Source organism: Lygodium microphyllum, chromosome 25, assembly GCF_053477565.2.
Source record: "Lygodium microphyllum isolate KBCC chromosome 25, Lygodium_microphyllum_v1.1.10, whole genome shotgun sequence".
In the NCBI taxonomy this organism is placed as follows: Eukaryota; Viridiplantae; Streptophyta; class Polypodiopsida; order Schizaeales; family Lygodiaceae; genus Lygodium; species Lygodium microphyllum.
Genome location: NC_141159.1, coordinates 125,431,610 through 125,446,011, shown reverse-complemented (window position 1 = coordinate 125,446,011; position 14,402 = coordinate 125,431,610). Strand labels below are relative to the sequence as shown.

The 14,402-nt window shown below is 41.0% G+C and overlaps 1 protein-coding gene across 4 annotated transcripts in view; it reads left to right on the top strand.

Moving 5' to 3' along the window:
- LOC148014706 (uncharacterized) overlaps nucleotides 1-4,510 on the top strand; it is a 244,136-nt gene extending 239,626 nt beyond the window's left edge. For 3 of the 4 annotated variants that reach the window (XM_087666958.1, XM_087666957.1, XM_087666956.1), the window contains exons 15-16: nucleotides 3,017-3,143; nucleotides 4,001-4,510. In XM_087666958.1, the coding sequence (XP_087523084.1) occupies nucleotides 3,017-3,143; nucleotides 4,001-4,240 (367 nt within the window). In that variant the 3' untranslated portion in view covers nucleotides 4,241-4,510. The remainder of the gene's footprint in view (nucleotides 1-3,016; nucleotides 3,144-4,000) is intronic. The other variant, XM_087666959.1, reaches the window with a different exon arrangement.
- The last annotated feature ends 9,892 nt before the right edge of the window (nucleotides 4,511-14,402 follow it).

Sequence of the window (14,402 nt, the reverse complement as noted above, 5' to 3'; positions counted from 1 at the left end):
GGCAGAGAGAGACTTTCAATACAGGTGATTTTAGTAGAACTCTGGACCTCCATCATCCACTCCCTCCGTGGCCGATGGGATCAAGTGTAGGGCAAATCCAGGGCTCGTCAAGAGCTCCGAGGTCATTTCATGCACACTTGGGGCTGCCAAGACCTGTTTTTCGTGATGCAGGCAAGCAGCCCCAGATGGCGATACACCACCCCTCCATGGCTTCTTGCCCCCATCCCCCCCAGACCTCCTTGAGAGGCTTGTATACATGATGGACTTGTGACTTTCATCAGCTCTAGCTAGTCTGTTGAGCATGAGCACTCCATTGTAATCAGTTTTTCTGAGTAATATAATCAGCCACATTTTATTTGCAAAAAGAAATCACTTCCTATTGGGAATTCCCTAGGTGCAACATTGGCCAAGTGAAGTGTCTCATCAGGAGGCCTACTTGGTTTTGAGGGGATGGGAGCCCAACAAGGGAAAAGGTAGCTTGGGATGTATCATCCAGCCTAGATCTAGAGGTGGTTTGGGTATCAATGACCTCGGTAGCTAGAGCAAAGCCATATTGGTTAGGCTCATTGTTAGGGTTCTTCTTCCAAGCAAGGAACCTGGAAAAGAGCTATCGATTTGGAGGTTACAATCCCTTACGCCTACACTTGTAGGAACATAGCAACTTGGCATTTGTTGGACGTTTTAGGAGATCAAGACCATAGTTTTAGGGAGGGGCTTTGAAGTTAGATTTGCAATTGCCAACATCAGAGCCCAGAGACCTATTTCATCCAGCCTTCATCAGTTATTACTGACCACTGTTGAAGGGAACTTGAGACAGCCTCTTCTTTTCAACCGTTACTTGAGATCAAAGTCCGGCCATATCCTTGGACAGAGGATCCATGTTGCTTGTGGGAGATTCTGAGAGATTGCAAGGCCTCAGAGGTGCAAAGTTATGGTGGAGATGTGGACAGAGGGAGTTTACGCCTGACTGGAGGACAGAAACAAACACCTCGCAGACCAAGATAGATCTCTTCTCTAGGGGGGACACCCCACCGGGGATGATTGTGACTGGTAGAGACAGGGTTCACTTTTATGGTGGAGGATGACGGCTGACTTCAAAGTGAGAATTTGGGTTTGGCAGAGTTCACTAGCTACTCTAGGTATAGAATCAAAGAGAAAATTCGGATTTGGCAGAGCTCACTAGCTACTCTAGGTAAAGAATCATAGTGACACATTGTGATAGGAGATGGTACATTGACCTGTACCCATCTTTTTGCTGGATGGATGGATGGAGAAATTGGGCTTATTGAAAGCAAGCAGAGTGGGCTTGGAGAGATCCATTCCTTGACAAGACCATTTGACATAGCTTTCTTTGGCTACACCAGCAGGTTGGGCAAGCAAGATCAGAAAAGAGCCAGCAGCTACTCATTTTTGGCACAAACAGGGATGTTCTTGATAGATTTTTGGAGGAGGCTGGATGACAACTTTAGACCCAAGAATGTTATGGATTGTAGGTTACAGGGTTTTGGCAGATGGCACCTTGCCCAGCTATCCACAAAATTCCTTTTCTGGGAAGTGTTATACACAAACAAATCCTTTCTTGGGATGAAAACTAACTTTTGCAAATCACTCCCTACAAGTAGCTTCACAAAATAGTCAATCATTGGCTCAACAAAACACAACTGCCTGTTGAATTCTATTGTACTTGCAAAGAGAATTCTCAAATGCACGAGGCGAGACGAAACTAAACTTCATAGACAAGTAGGAGTTGACTGAATTTTTAACAGTATTGCATCTCTGATGTAGGCAGCTCAGACCACTAAAAACCAATCCATACAATTAGCGAAAATTGCTCCACATGTAGCAAGAATGTTCCTTCAGTCAAAACCTTGAGTGGTTAAGCATTAATGACTATTTTCACTTCTGTTTTGTGGTAGTTTTTTGTATCCACTCCAGAGTGCAACACTTGACCTGTCCAAGCTATGTACTGATTGGAATAGTTCCAAGACTGTAGAGGCAGCTCCAAAAGATAAAAACCAGTCGCCAAATGAGCTGCCCAGGAAGTAGGAACCAAAATAGGTCTGAAAATCATCTTCAGTCATTTTCCCAACCCTCAAGAAAAAGGAAGACATAATTTCAGCCCCCTGGAACATGGGATGCACCAGCAAGTCTACACTAACTCCTACAGAGATGGTGTCTTCCAGGTTACATAAAAAGTCACTCAGCTCCTGAAAGGTGGTTGCTGAATGAAATGAGAGTGGACACTGAGGTTTCACCACAGAATTGAAGTTCTTCGGGACAAAAGCTCTCCCCGATTGAGGAAAAGGCAGGGAAGGGAAATGTGAGGGAGCGAGGCACAGCTGTCTCTGACACCAAATCTGAACAAATAGATGCTATAAATAAGGTGGAGGAGAAAGTAAGCTGATTCCTGTGTGCATGATGAAGAATCCATACACCAGTGAGGGTTTTGTCACACGACAAGACCCTAAACCTACTTAAGTCTTATTAGAGTTAGAGTGCACACACACACACTAGGCCATCACTAACTTAAGTAGGATAAAAACTGCCCCAAACCCTGGGCAATGCTTTTTTGTGGAGTTTCTATGCTCGATAGATGTTTCATTTTATGGAGGAAAGAATGATTTATCATTAGAGATAAAAATTAGTGTATTGAGGCTGTACCAATATTAAAAATTTGGTACTGGATCCCACACCCTTCGATACAATGAAGCCCAACCTGCAGGGTAAAGAGGTGAAAATTGGACCTCTTCTTTATGCCACCATTGGCTCACAAAGTATGAGCCTCATGAAGGTATGAGATAAAGAGATGAAAGTTGCGAACCTCTTCCATGTAATGACTTTTGAGCTGGTTCATGAACTGCAAATGTTGGATTGTGTAGTTTTTGACACGTGAAATCTCAGTGCAATCGATCCAACCTGCTGCTGTTCTTGGCAAGCATTTGTGTCCTTGTTTCCTTTCTTGTCGATGCTCAAAGTTCTATACCATTTTCATACTGTAATGCTAGAGCTTCTGCAGGATTCAGGCAGATGGTAAGCTACTGCCTACAACATGGCAAGTAAGGTTTCAGCTGGAAAGGGTGGTCAGATCTGGTCATTACAAACTTTGCTTGGCTTTGGCTGCATCCAACTTTGCTGCCATTCAGGTGCTGGTTGGCCAATAGCATTCCACTTGCATTTAATTACTATCACTGATCAGGAATGTATGAGAAGTTTTGATATTTGTGACAATCATTCTGTTTGCAGTATGTGTGAATCAATTTAAAGTCTGTCATCACATCTATGAACAGGAAACTGACTACATAGGCCACTTCATCATGGTTATAGGTCTAGCACAGATGAGCAAATCTTCTTTTGGTGCAATACATGATATTCATATATTAGGCCACTAGTCTATATTCCCCAAGTGAATTGAAGGAGCACAAGTGTAAGCACTTAACAGACTGCTGGCTGCAGATGTATTGTGTTCCTTCTGTTACTCTGTTTGTCTTGAATCAGTTTTGTGCACTTTTCTGCTACAAGCTTGATGTATATGATACTTCTGCTATGTTGAGGCCTTCATGCAAGCACTGGATACCACGTTTCTTTTCATCCATTGCCTTATAGAAAGCATTAGTTATCCATCCCTTGAAAAGATTGTGCTTTTCCATCTCATGCTCAAATCTAATTATTAACATAGGCAGTTGCGGTGGACCAAAGATGATGTTGGAAGTACCAAATATCATCTGTACATTTAGCTGCTCTGCAGCACATCAACATTACGCATGCATCCTGTATGTTTGGGTCTCACAAATATGTGCCAGAAAATATCATGGGCTTTTGCATGACATGGGAGTTTGATCTCCTAACATAAGTCAAACCAAACACTACTCATGAACTGTACAACAGAACTGTGGATTTTTTGTTTCTCTTCATGTGTAATCATGGAACTGCCAATTTCTTGCTAATAAGGTCCTTTAAGAGCATACAAAACTCCTAAAAATATCTACTGTTCTTTGTGTAGGTCCGTTTCAATGACCCAAATGTGTATAAGCCTCACTTTGACACAATGCAAACTGGTAAGGATAATGCCGTTGCAAGGCATGGAATTCATGGTTTATACCATTTATTTGGCATTGATGTTCCTCCAAATCTTCTACAAGAAGGAGAAAACGTGTTGTACCTAACACAAAGAAAGGCAACCAGTTGCTTTACTGCGGTAATGTATGATTATCTACGATTTGAAGAGCCACCACCTTCTTGAGATGCAAGCTAGAACTCGGTTTTCTTGTAAGATATTGAAAGCTTAAAGTGGGCTTCCTTGTAAGGTGTTGGAAGTGAGAACTGGGTCCTGTATTGAGACAACATTGAAACTTGACCCAACAGAGCGTCCAGCCAGGAGAGGCTAGTTGCCATCCTCGCCTAACTCTTCCGAAACTAGAGATTGATATCGCAAGTGTCATCCAAGATTCTGCAATTCAAATGTGCACATATAAAATTGAAATTGATATAACAGCAGATGATATTTGGTGAATTTCTTGGTCTCAAGGATTAACTTCTGGGCATTTTATGATCTTTGCAGTGTTATATATGTATAATTCGTTTTTCTGCTTGTTGCAAGTCATTGTGTCCAGGTCGTTTGTTGACCACAAAAGAACAGTAGATTGGATTGTTGGTGATTAGAATGCATGCGTTTTTTGTGAAATAAATTGGAATCACCTTAAAAAGTTGGTCGAGTGTAGAGCTACATTGCATTGTGATGCCATTAAAGAGCATCCATTTTATTATTTTCTTTTACAGTTTGGCTTCTGGGACTCGTCTCTATGGAGTAGTAAGGTTTCGTGGTAGTGGAGATGACATGCCTAGAGGTAGGGAGAGGCCATAGTTTTGTGGTCGTACGTGTGTTACACATACATAGAGGGATGGTGGTGTATGCATACTATTGTGGGGGCAATATGGTCATTTTGAGAGAGGGTACTTCTTGTAAGTAGGGTGATGTGTTTAGAGGAAGAGAGAGAGCACAAAATAATCATTATCTAAATGGATGCAACAATTCTGGCTACGTACAAAGAGGTGGATCATCTTCTAGAGGTCACCTTTTTCACTATGGAGCATGTACTTTGGTAGCATATGCAACTCGCTTATTTGCCTAAAACAATCCATATATTGGTTTGTATCATAAATAGGATGCCTACAATTGTTGTGCATTGCACATCACTGCATGAGAGGATGTATAGGAGAAACAATAATTGCTTAAATTGGTTGTATACATTATGTTCATGTCCCAGATGATTTGTGAAAGAAGATATATCCTAAGAAATTGAAGTGTACTTTTATTTGCTACTAGGTGAGAAGGGATACAAATGTAAGAAGTTTACATAAGTAGAGATGTGAAGTTCAATTAGTGTGAATCATTGCATATGACAAATAATTATGATTATGTGGATGCACGCGAAGGCAATGTTGATTATGGTAACATTGGAAAATGTTTTGATGAGAAAACTCATGAGCAAGATGTTGAAGCAATATCGAGACCTTATGAACAAACAAGCAACAATAGTGTAAACCCCTAGTTAGGAAGGTTAAGAAATAATTAAAAGAGGCATGAAATTACAAATGGCAAGAAGCTCATGGTGGAGAATTTTGAAGATGAGGTCAAGTATGGGATAAGAGTACAAGGAAATATACGTGCCACATGCAAGGGTAGCATAACAACCAATTAATTGCACCACAATTGAGAATATCATAAGGAATTAGAAGTCCAATGTGGACAAGTTGACATAATAGAAAGCAATGGTAGCGTTAACCCTTGGTTATGAAGGTTAAGAGATTAAATTGCGAAGGACAAGAAGCCCATGGTGGGCAATTTTGAATACGAGTCAATGAATGATGAGTATAGCATATCACAACTCAAAATACTTGGAGTTAAAAGAGTACAAGTATGTACATCCACACCCAACGGTAGCAGTACAACCAAGTAGTGCACCACAATTGAGAAGATAAAAAAGAATGAGACATGAAATATGGATAGGTTGACATATAATAAATGTATATGTATATACTATGCATGCATGGTATCTTATCTGTAATATGAGAAGCCTACTCTTTTTCAGAGAGAGTTGGCCATAACTTGGATATGACTCCAACCTCATACAACACAATGGGCTCTACTTGGTTGATCCTTTTGCTTGCTCCTAGTCTAATACCTTGAGGTACTCAAGCCAAGTCCATCATAGTCCATCTTGAATATTCCATCAATGAGCAACATAGGTATTTCTCTAGACTTAAGAGTCCACGATATTTTTGCTCTATTGATACCATTGGTGTCATAGTTAATTGTTTTAATTTCATGGTCCGAGGCTTCTTCCTTAGATTTACAATCGATGGAAGCACTTCTCATATCTGCTTTATTAAAAGATTCATCATCAAATTGTGTATTTTGGTTTAAGGTGTTGCTCTCATTTAGAAGGGCCCAATTAAATAGGAGGTTTAGGTCAGGCACCTTGGTTCATTTCCACTTTTGAGCATCCAAGGGTTCTTCTAGAGGTTGTAAATGTTCTCTAAGTTTGTTTTGCATTTCCCTTTTCAAAATGTGTAGGATTTTGATCAGTTCTAGTTTATTGACATGTACTTGATAGGTCATACAAGGAGTCAGGTTCGTGCTTTTGGCCAACCTGTAGATTGGAACTAAAAGTAGGGTATAATTCAAGGTCTTTGTTACCCCATCATCCTTTTCTATATTGCTTGCTTTATTGGCAACTTATTTGTAGTCATTCTCAATATCCGAAAAGGACCAGTTGATAGTTGTAAGAATGGGCATCTAGTCTCACTCATCATCCAAAGAAGGAATGTACTTTGTAGTAAGCCATAATTTGGTGTGCTTTTAGATTCACTCTTTAGCATAGTTAAGATGGCATTTAGGACAAATGATGAGGCCTTCCATGTGTTCGTCTCAATTCTAATTGCTTCTGTGTGGTTGCCAAAGAATATCAGGCCCTTGCTAATGTCCTTTATGTGTCCATATCTATTCTAACTAACTATTCTAACTGCCTTTGTGTGGTTGCCAAAAGAACATCAGTCCATTTCCCAAGTTCTCGATTGCACGTGTTCCTCATCCATGCTCTCCCCAGTAGAATATCATAATTGTAATGTCCCCATTACTTAGTTTATTTTAATGTGTGTATACATTCCAAAGAAATATGACTTATATTGCACATTTATTTTATTTTAAAAAACTAGCTCTAATGATGAAATTGACTCTCATTATGAAGATAATAATTATTATTAATGAGGTATTATATGCCAGTTCACGAAAGAAAGACTTGGGAGACTCTCCGAAGATTAGCTTATTAAAACTATGTTTGTAGTATAGAACAACAAAAAAACTAACCTAGTGGATAGTCACTTGGCAATTAAGTGCACTTGGGTGACGACACTGCCGGGATGGGTGACCTCTCAGGAAGATTTTTCTACAAGCTAGAGGGAGCTTCTTGCGTGCACAGTTAACAGCACCAACGAAGCCTTCATAGCCCATTGCCAAGTATGCCGAGGTCTATGCCTTGGTCACCACCTTAGTCATAAGTCCTTGGAGTGACAACCGCCCGACGATGTGCCATACAGTGCTCACCCATAGATTTGTAAATTTTAATATTCGCACTACAAAAATGGAGCTCCCTCTCTCGCATCATCAATGTCATCAAAAGCACTAAAAGAGAGTATTCTCTCTTTGTCATCGATGATGTCATTAAAAAAAAGCTAAAAAGCAAGCGTCCTCTCTTTTACCCCCCCCCCCCCCCCACAAAACTATAAATTGAGGGCTTGGGGACGACCAAGAAGAGGAACAAGAGCAATCTTAACGAGGACGAGATACTGATTGAGAAGGAGGAGACTCTATTCCGTGAGACGAAGAGACATCATTCCATTCAACCCAAGAAAGGGGATACACATAAGGTCTCTCATCCTCTTCTACTCTAATCTGAGAAGAGAAGACATTGAAGAACTTTATCCTATTTTATCAATTTGGTTAGAAGTCATACCTCTACTCTCGTCCCTATTCCGTCTACTAGAGAGAGAGAAGTATTGCTCTCCATGAGGCAAGAAGAACCATCCCCGAGGCCTACATCATTAAATCCTGCAATAACCATCATCATCGAGAGAGTCTTACACCATTGCCAACTGGTATTACTACCGTGTTCTTCTTCTTCTATGAATCATATTTCTGTCATGGCCCCAAAGAAAAAGAATTCAAAAGCAGAAATCACAAATGACCCTACTAACGTGGAAGCAAGAGTTGGAGTTGCGAGCACGAGAGTCACTAACGAAGTCACAGGCACGGATAACCACCCTTTACCAATAGTGATACCACATGTTTTTCTTAAAATTTCTATCTGAATTCAATAGAAATAAGATAAGTCTCTTGAGAAATACTGCGATCTTAGAGTATTCACTTGGTAAATTATTAGAACATCTTATAGGCTAAAAGCTATTAGGGAAACTATGAAAACCTAAAACTCTCAAGATAAATCATGAGGAATTTTAATGTTAACCCCATAGAAAAGAAGACAACTGAATTCAAGACGAATTTACTAAGAATGAAACCCTGAAGAAACTAGCCAAGGATATAGTTTTAATCTAGAAGCTTTGATAGAAGATTCTAAAAAAACCCGAAAATAACTGTAAGTTAAAGAAACTGACTTAAGGCCAAATGTCTTATCCTTGGAAATTAAGTTACCTACTATGAGGTTTGCATTGAATAATTTTTTGGATGAGGAGGAAGCATTGTAAGAAAGGTTAATCTCCTTAGCACATCTTGATGAGATTTGATTACAAGCTTTGTTATATCAAGAGATAGGAAAGAAGAGGATGAAAGCACTTCATGACCTTCATGCTAAAATATATAAATTTGTGAAGAGTCGGTTGATGCACATCAGAAGTTATTTCCTGGGAAGTTAGAACCCAAATGGGATGGCCCTTATAAGATTGTTAGTATAGGAAAGAATGCTTGAAACTTGATTACAAGAATAAATCTTAAACTGGAAAGTTAGAGACCCCAAAATCTAGATACCCTTAGTTAAATTCCAAGGGGAAGAGTTCATTATGTGAAATTCAAGTGTCGATTGCTACTAGATTAATCATCACTTGAAAGTTGCGTAATTGATTGAAGTCATAAATGCTTGAAAACATCAATCTTGTTTGTCATTTTCTAGATTAGATCCTGATTGAATTAAGTATTGGAACATATAAAAATTGAGGAGCCCTATACCTCCCCCAAGGATAGGTGCTGAATCCCCATACCAAGAGGGGATGTTTTTACCACCGCAAAAGCATGGACCACGGCTTCGATGGTCTCCCAGCAGAGGGATCGCATTAAGTAGGAGGTGGTTAGGGTGCGAGGGGGGCTCTGGCTAGTAAATCCTTTAGACACCTAGGAACTACTTGGTCTCCTATATGGCTCAAGTTTTACTTGGGACACCTAAAAACACTAGCAATAGGTGGATTTGATCTTGGTGACGTGCAGATGCACCAAATGAGGTAGTATGTAAATTTGTAATTTTTTTGTTGTATGGGCGGGAGAACACACATTATGGAACATAATCAATGAATTTGTTTTATTTTAATTGTATGTTGGTGAGTAAATTATGCAAACCAACAGCTGTGCATAAAAGGATTCTTTTTAATTAATGAAGATGTCTTTATATGATTCACATAATGTGGTAGGTAATTAAATAACTAAGAACTTTCATAGAGGGAAGCGGGTGGATGGATTCTCGACTAATCCAGTCCTATGGCACGGTGGTCTGGGTTAGTTGAGAGGTTTCCCAAAAACAAATTCTAGGAAGAAACTCTAAGAAGGGACGATTTGTTGACTTATCTAGGGTTTGGTCTCAGAACCCGGACTATAAATTATCTTAGGAGAAAGGTACGTCGGCTGTGCTAGAGCACTGTGAGGGATTTCATAAATCGTAGTCTACTACTGGAAAAAAGCGTTATACTCCATGAACCAAGGGTAATGGTAGTTGCTCCTTCTGGATAATAAGCCTCTCGAAGGACACCTCCAAATGTGAGCTAGTTGTTGATAGGTGACTATTAGGTCAATTAGGAATCTTCAGGTCACTCCTTTGTGGGTAACGACAGGATGCTTCCCTTGTGGGGTAGACCTAGGGTTATAGAGCCGGAAAAAATCTAATCATCCTGGTTAGAGTACAGATGGTGACGGTTGGAAGAAAAAACTCTGGGCGATTACTAAAACAGTACTCGTCACGTAATCAAGGGCGGGTATGTTACAAATGGTATTAGAGCCAAAAGAAATTAAAAAACTTGGTAATTGTAACCCTAAATCCCTTTTGGGTAGTCATTCCCTTTTTTACATGATCGGCCATTGTGGCAAGGTCCTTTTCCCATTTCCTTCTATGCACCTTCTACTTGCCTTCTTTCTTACCTATGCCCACCTACCTTTTACCATTTTCACAAGAAGGAGCATGGCACTCTTTTACAATATTTTTAGGAGTGCCTTGCATTTAAAAATGTTCTTTTCCTTTGACTATATTTTAGAGATTGCCCTTGTGCTTTAAGTCATTTTCCATCTTGCCTCTTCTCTTACATCCTATTCCTTCCTAGGCTACCCCTTTTAGGTGACTCAACTTGCGATTTCCTTTTTTTTCGCTTTCTTCTTGTGGTAAGGTTAACATTACCACCTCCTAGTTTAGTGCCAATCCTATGGCACTAATGTGTAGTGGTTGGAAGGTGGGATGGATGTAGTCAGATGGCCTTTTGAGTTTGTATACAAGCCCTTTCGGGGGTTGGGGTTGGGTGGACTGCGGCCTTTGAAATTCAAGATGGTGTGGGGGCTAGTCCTGTTGCAACACTAACGGTGGGTGGATTGGTCTTTTGAAATTCAATATCATATTGGAAGGATCCCTATGTGGAGAATGGCTGTGGGTGGATCTGTGTTTGAAATTGAAAATGGTATTTGGACAAATCCTTGTGTGGAGAATAGCGGGTGGGCAGATCGGTCTTTCAAATTTAAGATGGTGTTGGACGAATCTGTCTTTTTGCCCTCTGTGGGGTTGTTTTCTCTTGCATTGTTCCAAATGAGCTTCTTCATTTACTTTTTGACTAGGGATGCCTTGTTCTGCCTTTGCCTTGTTTTGTCTACCTTGTGACATTGTGACATGAGATGACTTCTCTCTTAGGCAGGGGCTAGTGCCAAGGCATTTGTGGTTTTGAGTTGATGAAGATGTGATGATTATAAAGGGTGGTCTTGGGGCAATTGGTCTTGGAAAGAAATGAATCACTTGGTTAAGATGATGGAGACTGCGAGAGCATTGCATGGATGATGGGGCCTTCGAAGTTGGGGGTTGGAGCCTTTGCTTGCACTTGAAAATAGAAGAAGTTTCACTACCTAGGGCTGTGCTTGATCTACTATGTGGTGCATTGTGTGTGTGCTAGTGGGACTAGGAGATGGGTTGAAGCCTGGGTGTGCCCCACACTTGAGGACCCAATTTGTGCATAAGGGAGGTGTGATGTGTGATGCTCAGGGTGAAAAGTCTAGGTGTTACCTCCCTAGGTATATCCTTCCCTTGATGTGCCCTAAGCATGAAGCGAGGGATATGAGGCTAGGGGTTTAGCAATGGAGTTGGTCAACTAAAGCCACTTGAGGCACCTAACTTGAGAACCCCTAGGTGTAATGACTGTCTTATGTGGGATAAACTGCTGTTCATTGTGATTTTTGCTTTTCATCTTTCCTTTCTTTTTCTTTCTTTCTTTCTTTCTCTTTCTCATTATTTTCCTTTTCTTTTATCTTCTTTCCTTTCTTGTTATTCTTTTCTCTCTCTTCCTTTTAAAAAAAATCTATAAATTACATAGGTAGGATGAGAGCTAACCTTCATCGTCCAAGTAGGGTGGAGAAGGGGGCCTAAGAGACTTATTTAGGAATTTCCAACTCTGCAAGTACCCTTTGAGTTTTAGGCAGACTTGCAGAGTGGTGGTAGAGAGAAATGGATGATTGCAACATGTAAAGCAACTATCATCCATATCCTCTAAAAGGGATAAACAAAATGAGGGGAGAAAAATGGTGTGCATTATTAATCAAGCCATGGCGCAGCTGTCTATGGCATTGGGATCAAAGAAAAGGGGTGGAAGGTTGCATTATTCTGGGGTGGGACTTTTCCTAAGTAGTATCCTAAGTAGCCTAAGGTAATTACAGGTAGTAATGAATGTAGGGTCAAGACACAATGAGAATTCATCCACAAAATGAATGATGGAGTCACCCAGATTTTATGGGTGAAGATAAGGGCCTCCTCCAACGCAGTATAATTTGCATTGTAGATCATGGGAAAGTTGTACCGACTGTGGACATTGGGGTCAAAATCCATGCCCATTCTTCGAGGGTATGGCATGGATATCATGTTGTTGCATTCAAATGGGAGGGTGTTGCAAAATGCCGCCCCAAGTATCCATATTTATGTCACAGAGGTGCCTTCTCCATGTAGGCTAGCACTTGTAGCCTGGCATTGATCTTGATACCTCAAAAACCTTGTGCTGCCAAAATTCTGCACCCTCCATGCCCCAAAGGGTGGGGTTTTTCTCTCTCTCCTTCAACCATCTACCTCTTAGCCTTCTTCCAATGGCAATCACCTCTTCTACCATCTTGATGGGTAGGACTCCATGCAAGTTGGCAGGGAAGTGGAAACTAAGATCAAAGGGCTACCGTGTGTTCTCCTATTGCTCCAGATGATGAGTTATACGTGGAAGCTTGCTGGGAGCTCATGTGTGGTTTGTGGAAAGGGTGTGGTTGGCCCTATTACTAGTCTAGCATTCAATCTTCTCCTTACTTCCTCCACCATCTATTTCCTCTTTTCTTTCAGGGCTTCTCTCCTCTCACTGGAGGTGTCTATTGGTTGTTGGTCTTCTAGGGGCAGAGAAGGAGGTCGTGGGGCTGATTCCTCCTCATGAGCTCCCATCTCAATTTTTAATCTAGCCTCCTCCTCATGCCGGGCTTCTTGTTGCACCCCTTCGATGAACCCTAATGCATCCACCTATTCTAGGGTCAGGCGTGCTTGCAATAGATACTTTCTTTGTTCTTTGGAGCTTAGGTGGACTCCCATTGGTTGTGACAACATCTGTAGGCCTTCCTTCAAGGACCTATGTGAAATCCCAAGCTTCTTATTAATTGTTTCAACAACCTCCCTTTCCTCTGTTTGAGTGACATCGAGTAGCGTATTGAGTAAGGCACATTCCTGAGCCTTGAAACTCATGTGGATGGCCGCTACTCTACTTTCAACCAACACTTTTCCTTTCTCCACCTGAGCTAGATGGTGCAACAAGGTTTTAACTCTTCTTTCATTTTGATTGGCCCATTCTTCCACTCTCCTCTTCATGTCCTCGAGGCTTTCCCCCCTATATCTAAGCTAGCTAAAAGCGGAGTTTTGAGCCCAGGATGTGCCTAAAATTTGCCAAAAAATCTGGAATTTAGGGAAAAAATATTTAACATCGAAGGCGGCGGTTGCAGTTAGGACAATTTTAAGCACCAAGTGAAAGACAGCTTTTAAAAGGCGCCCGAGCGACACTTGTGGATTTTTTATCATTTTTCTGACTACCGTGCGGGATGTCAAGAGCTTCCATTCAGTGCGGGATGATGAGATGGATGTGCAAGATTTTTCAGAGCTCGAATCGGAGCTCGGACGCGAAAGGGGCCACAAAATAGGCAAGATACGAAATGGTGGACAACTTTGAGGACTAAAGGGGGGGGTGCCCTTTGGGACCTTTGATCCCCCCCCCCCCCCCCCCCCCCCCGCCCCCCCCCCCCCCCCAAAATTTATGCAAGAGGAGGAAAAAAAAACATGGAATTGTGGAGGATATGGCATCTGCCTGGCGGCTGAAAATTGTGCCTTCTCCCATCATGATCAAGCATGGAGGTTGTAAGCAACCTATCTGACAGAGATTACCCCTCAACTTCTCTCTCTTTGCTAATGATATCGCCAATCTTTGTGCGAGGAATGGCTGTCCGGATGAAGAGAACAGATTCTAGTCTTTCTCTCTCCTCCCTCTCTCTCTTCTCTATGGGCTGTTCATGCTGGGGAAGGAGAATGAAGGAAATGGTGAAGGAAATTGATGGAGATGCTGAAGATTGAAGTATAGCATTGGATTGAGAGCAATGGAGGCTCCGTCTGCTGATTATGAAGTCATTCAAGGCATCTCGGGTTACGTAAAAACACAGTATTACCATTTTTATGAAGAAAAATGAAGGCTTTTTTATAGTTTATGATGATAATTATGTTCTTATTGGATGAAAACTTATTTGTGTTCTAATTGCATCATGATTAATTGCTTTTTATCAGAAAATCTTGATTTTGCAATGATTTACATTCCCATAAACCCGAGACGCAGTTTTTAAGTGGTAAAATTGTAGTTTTTCCATTTCGGGT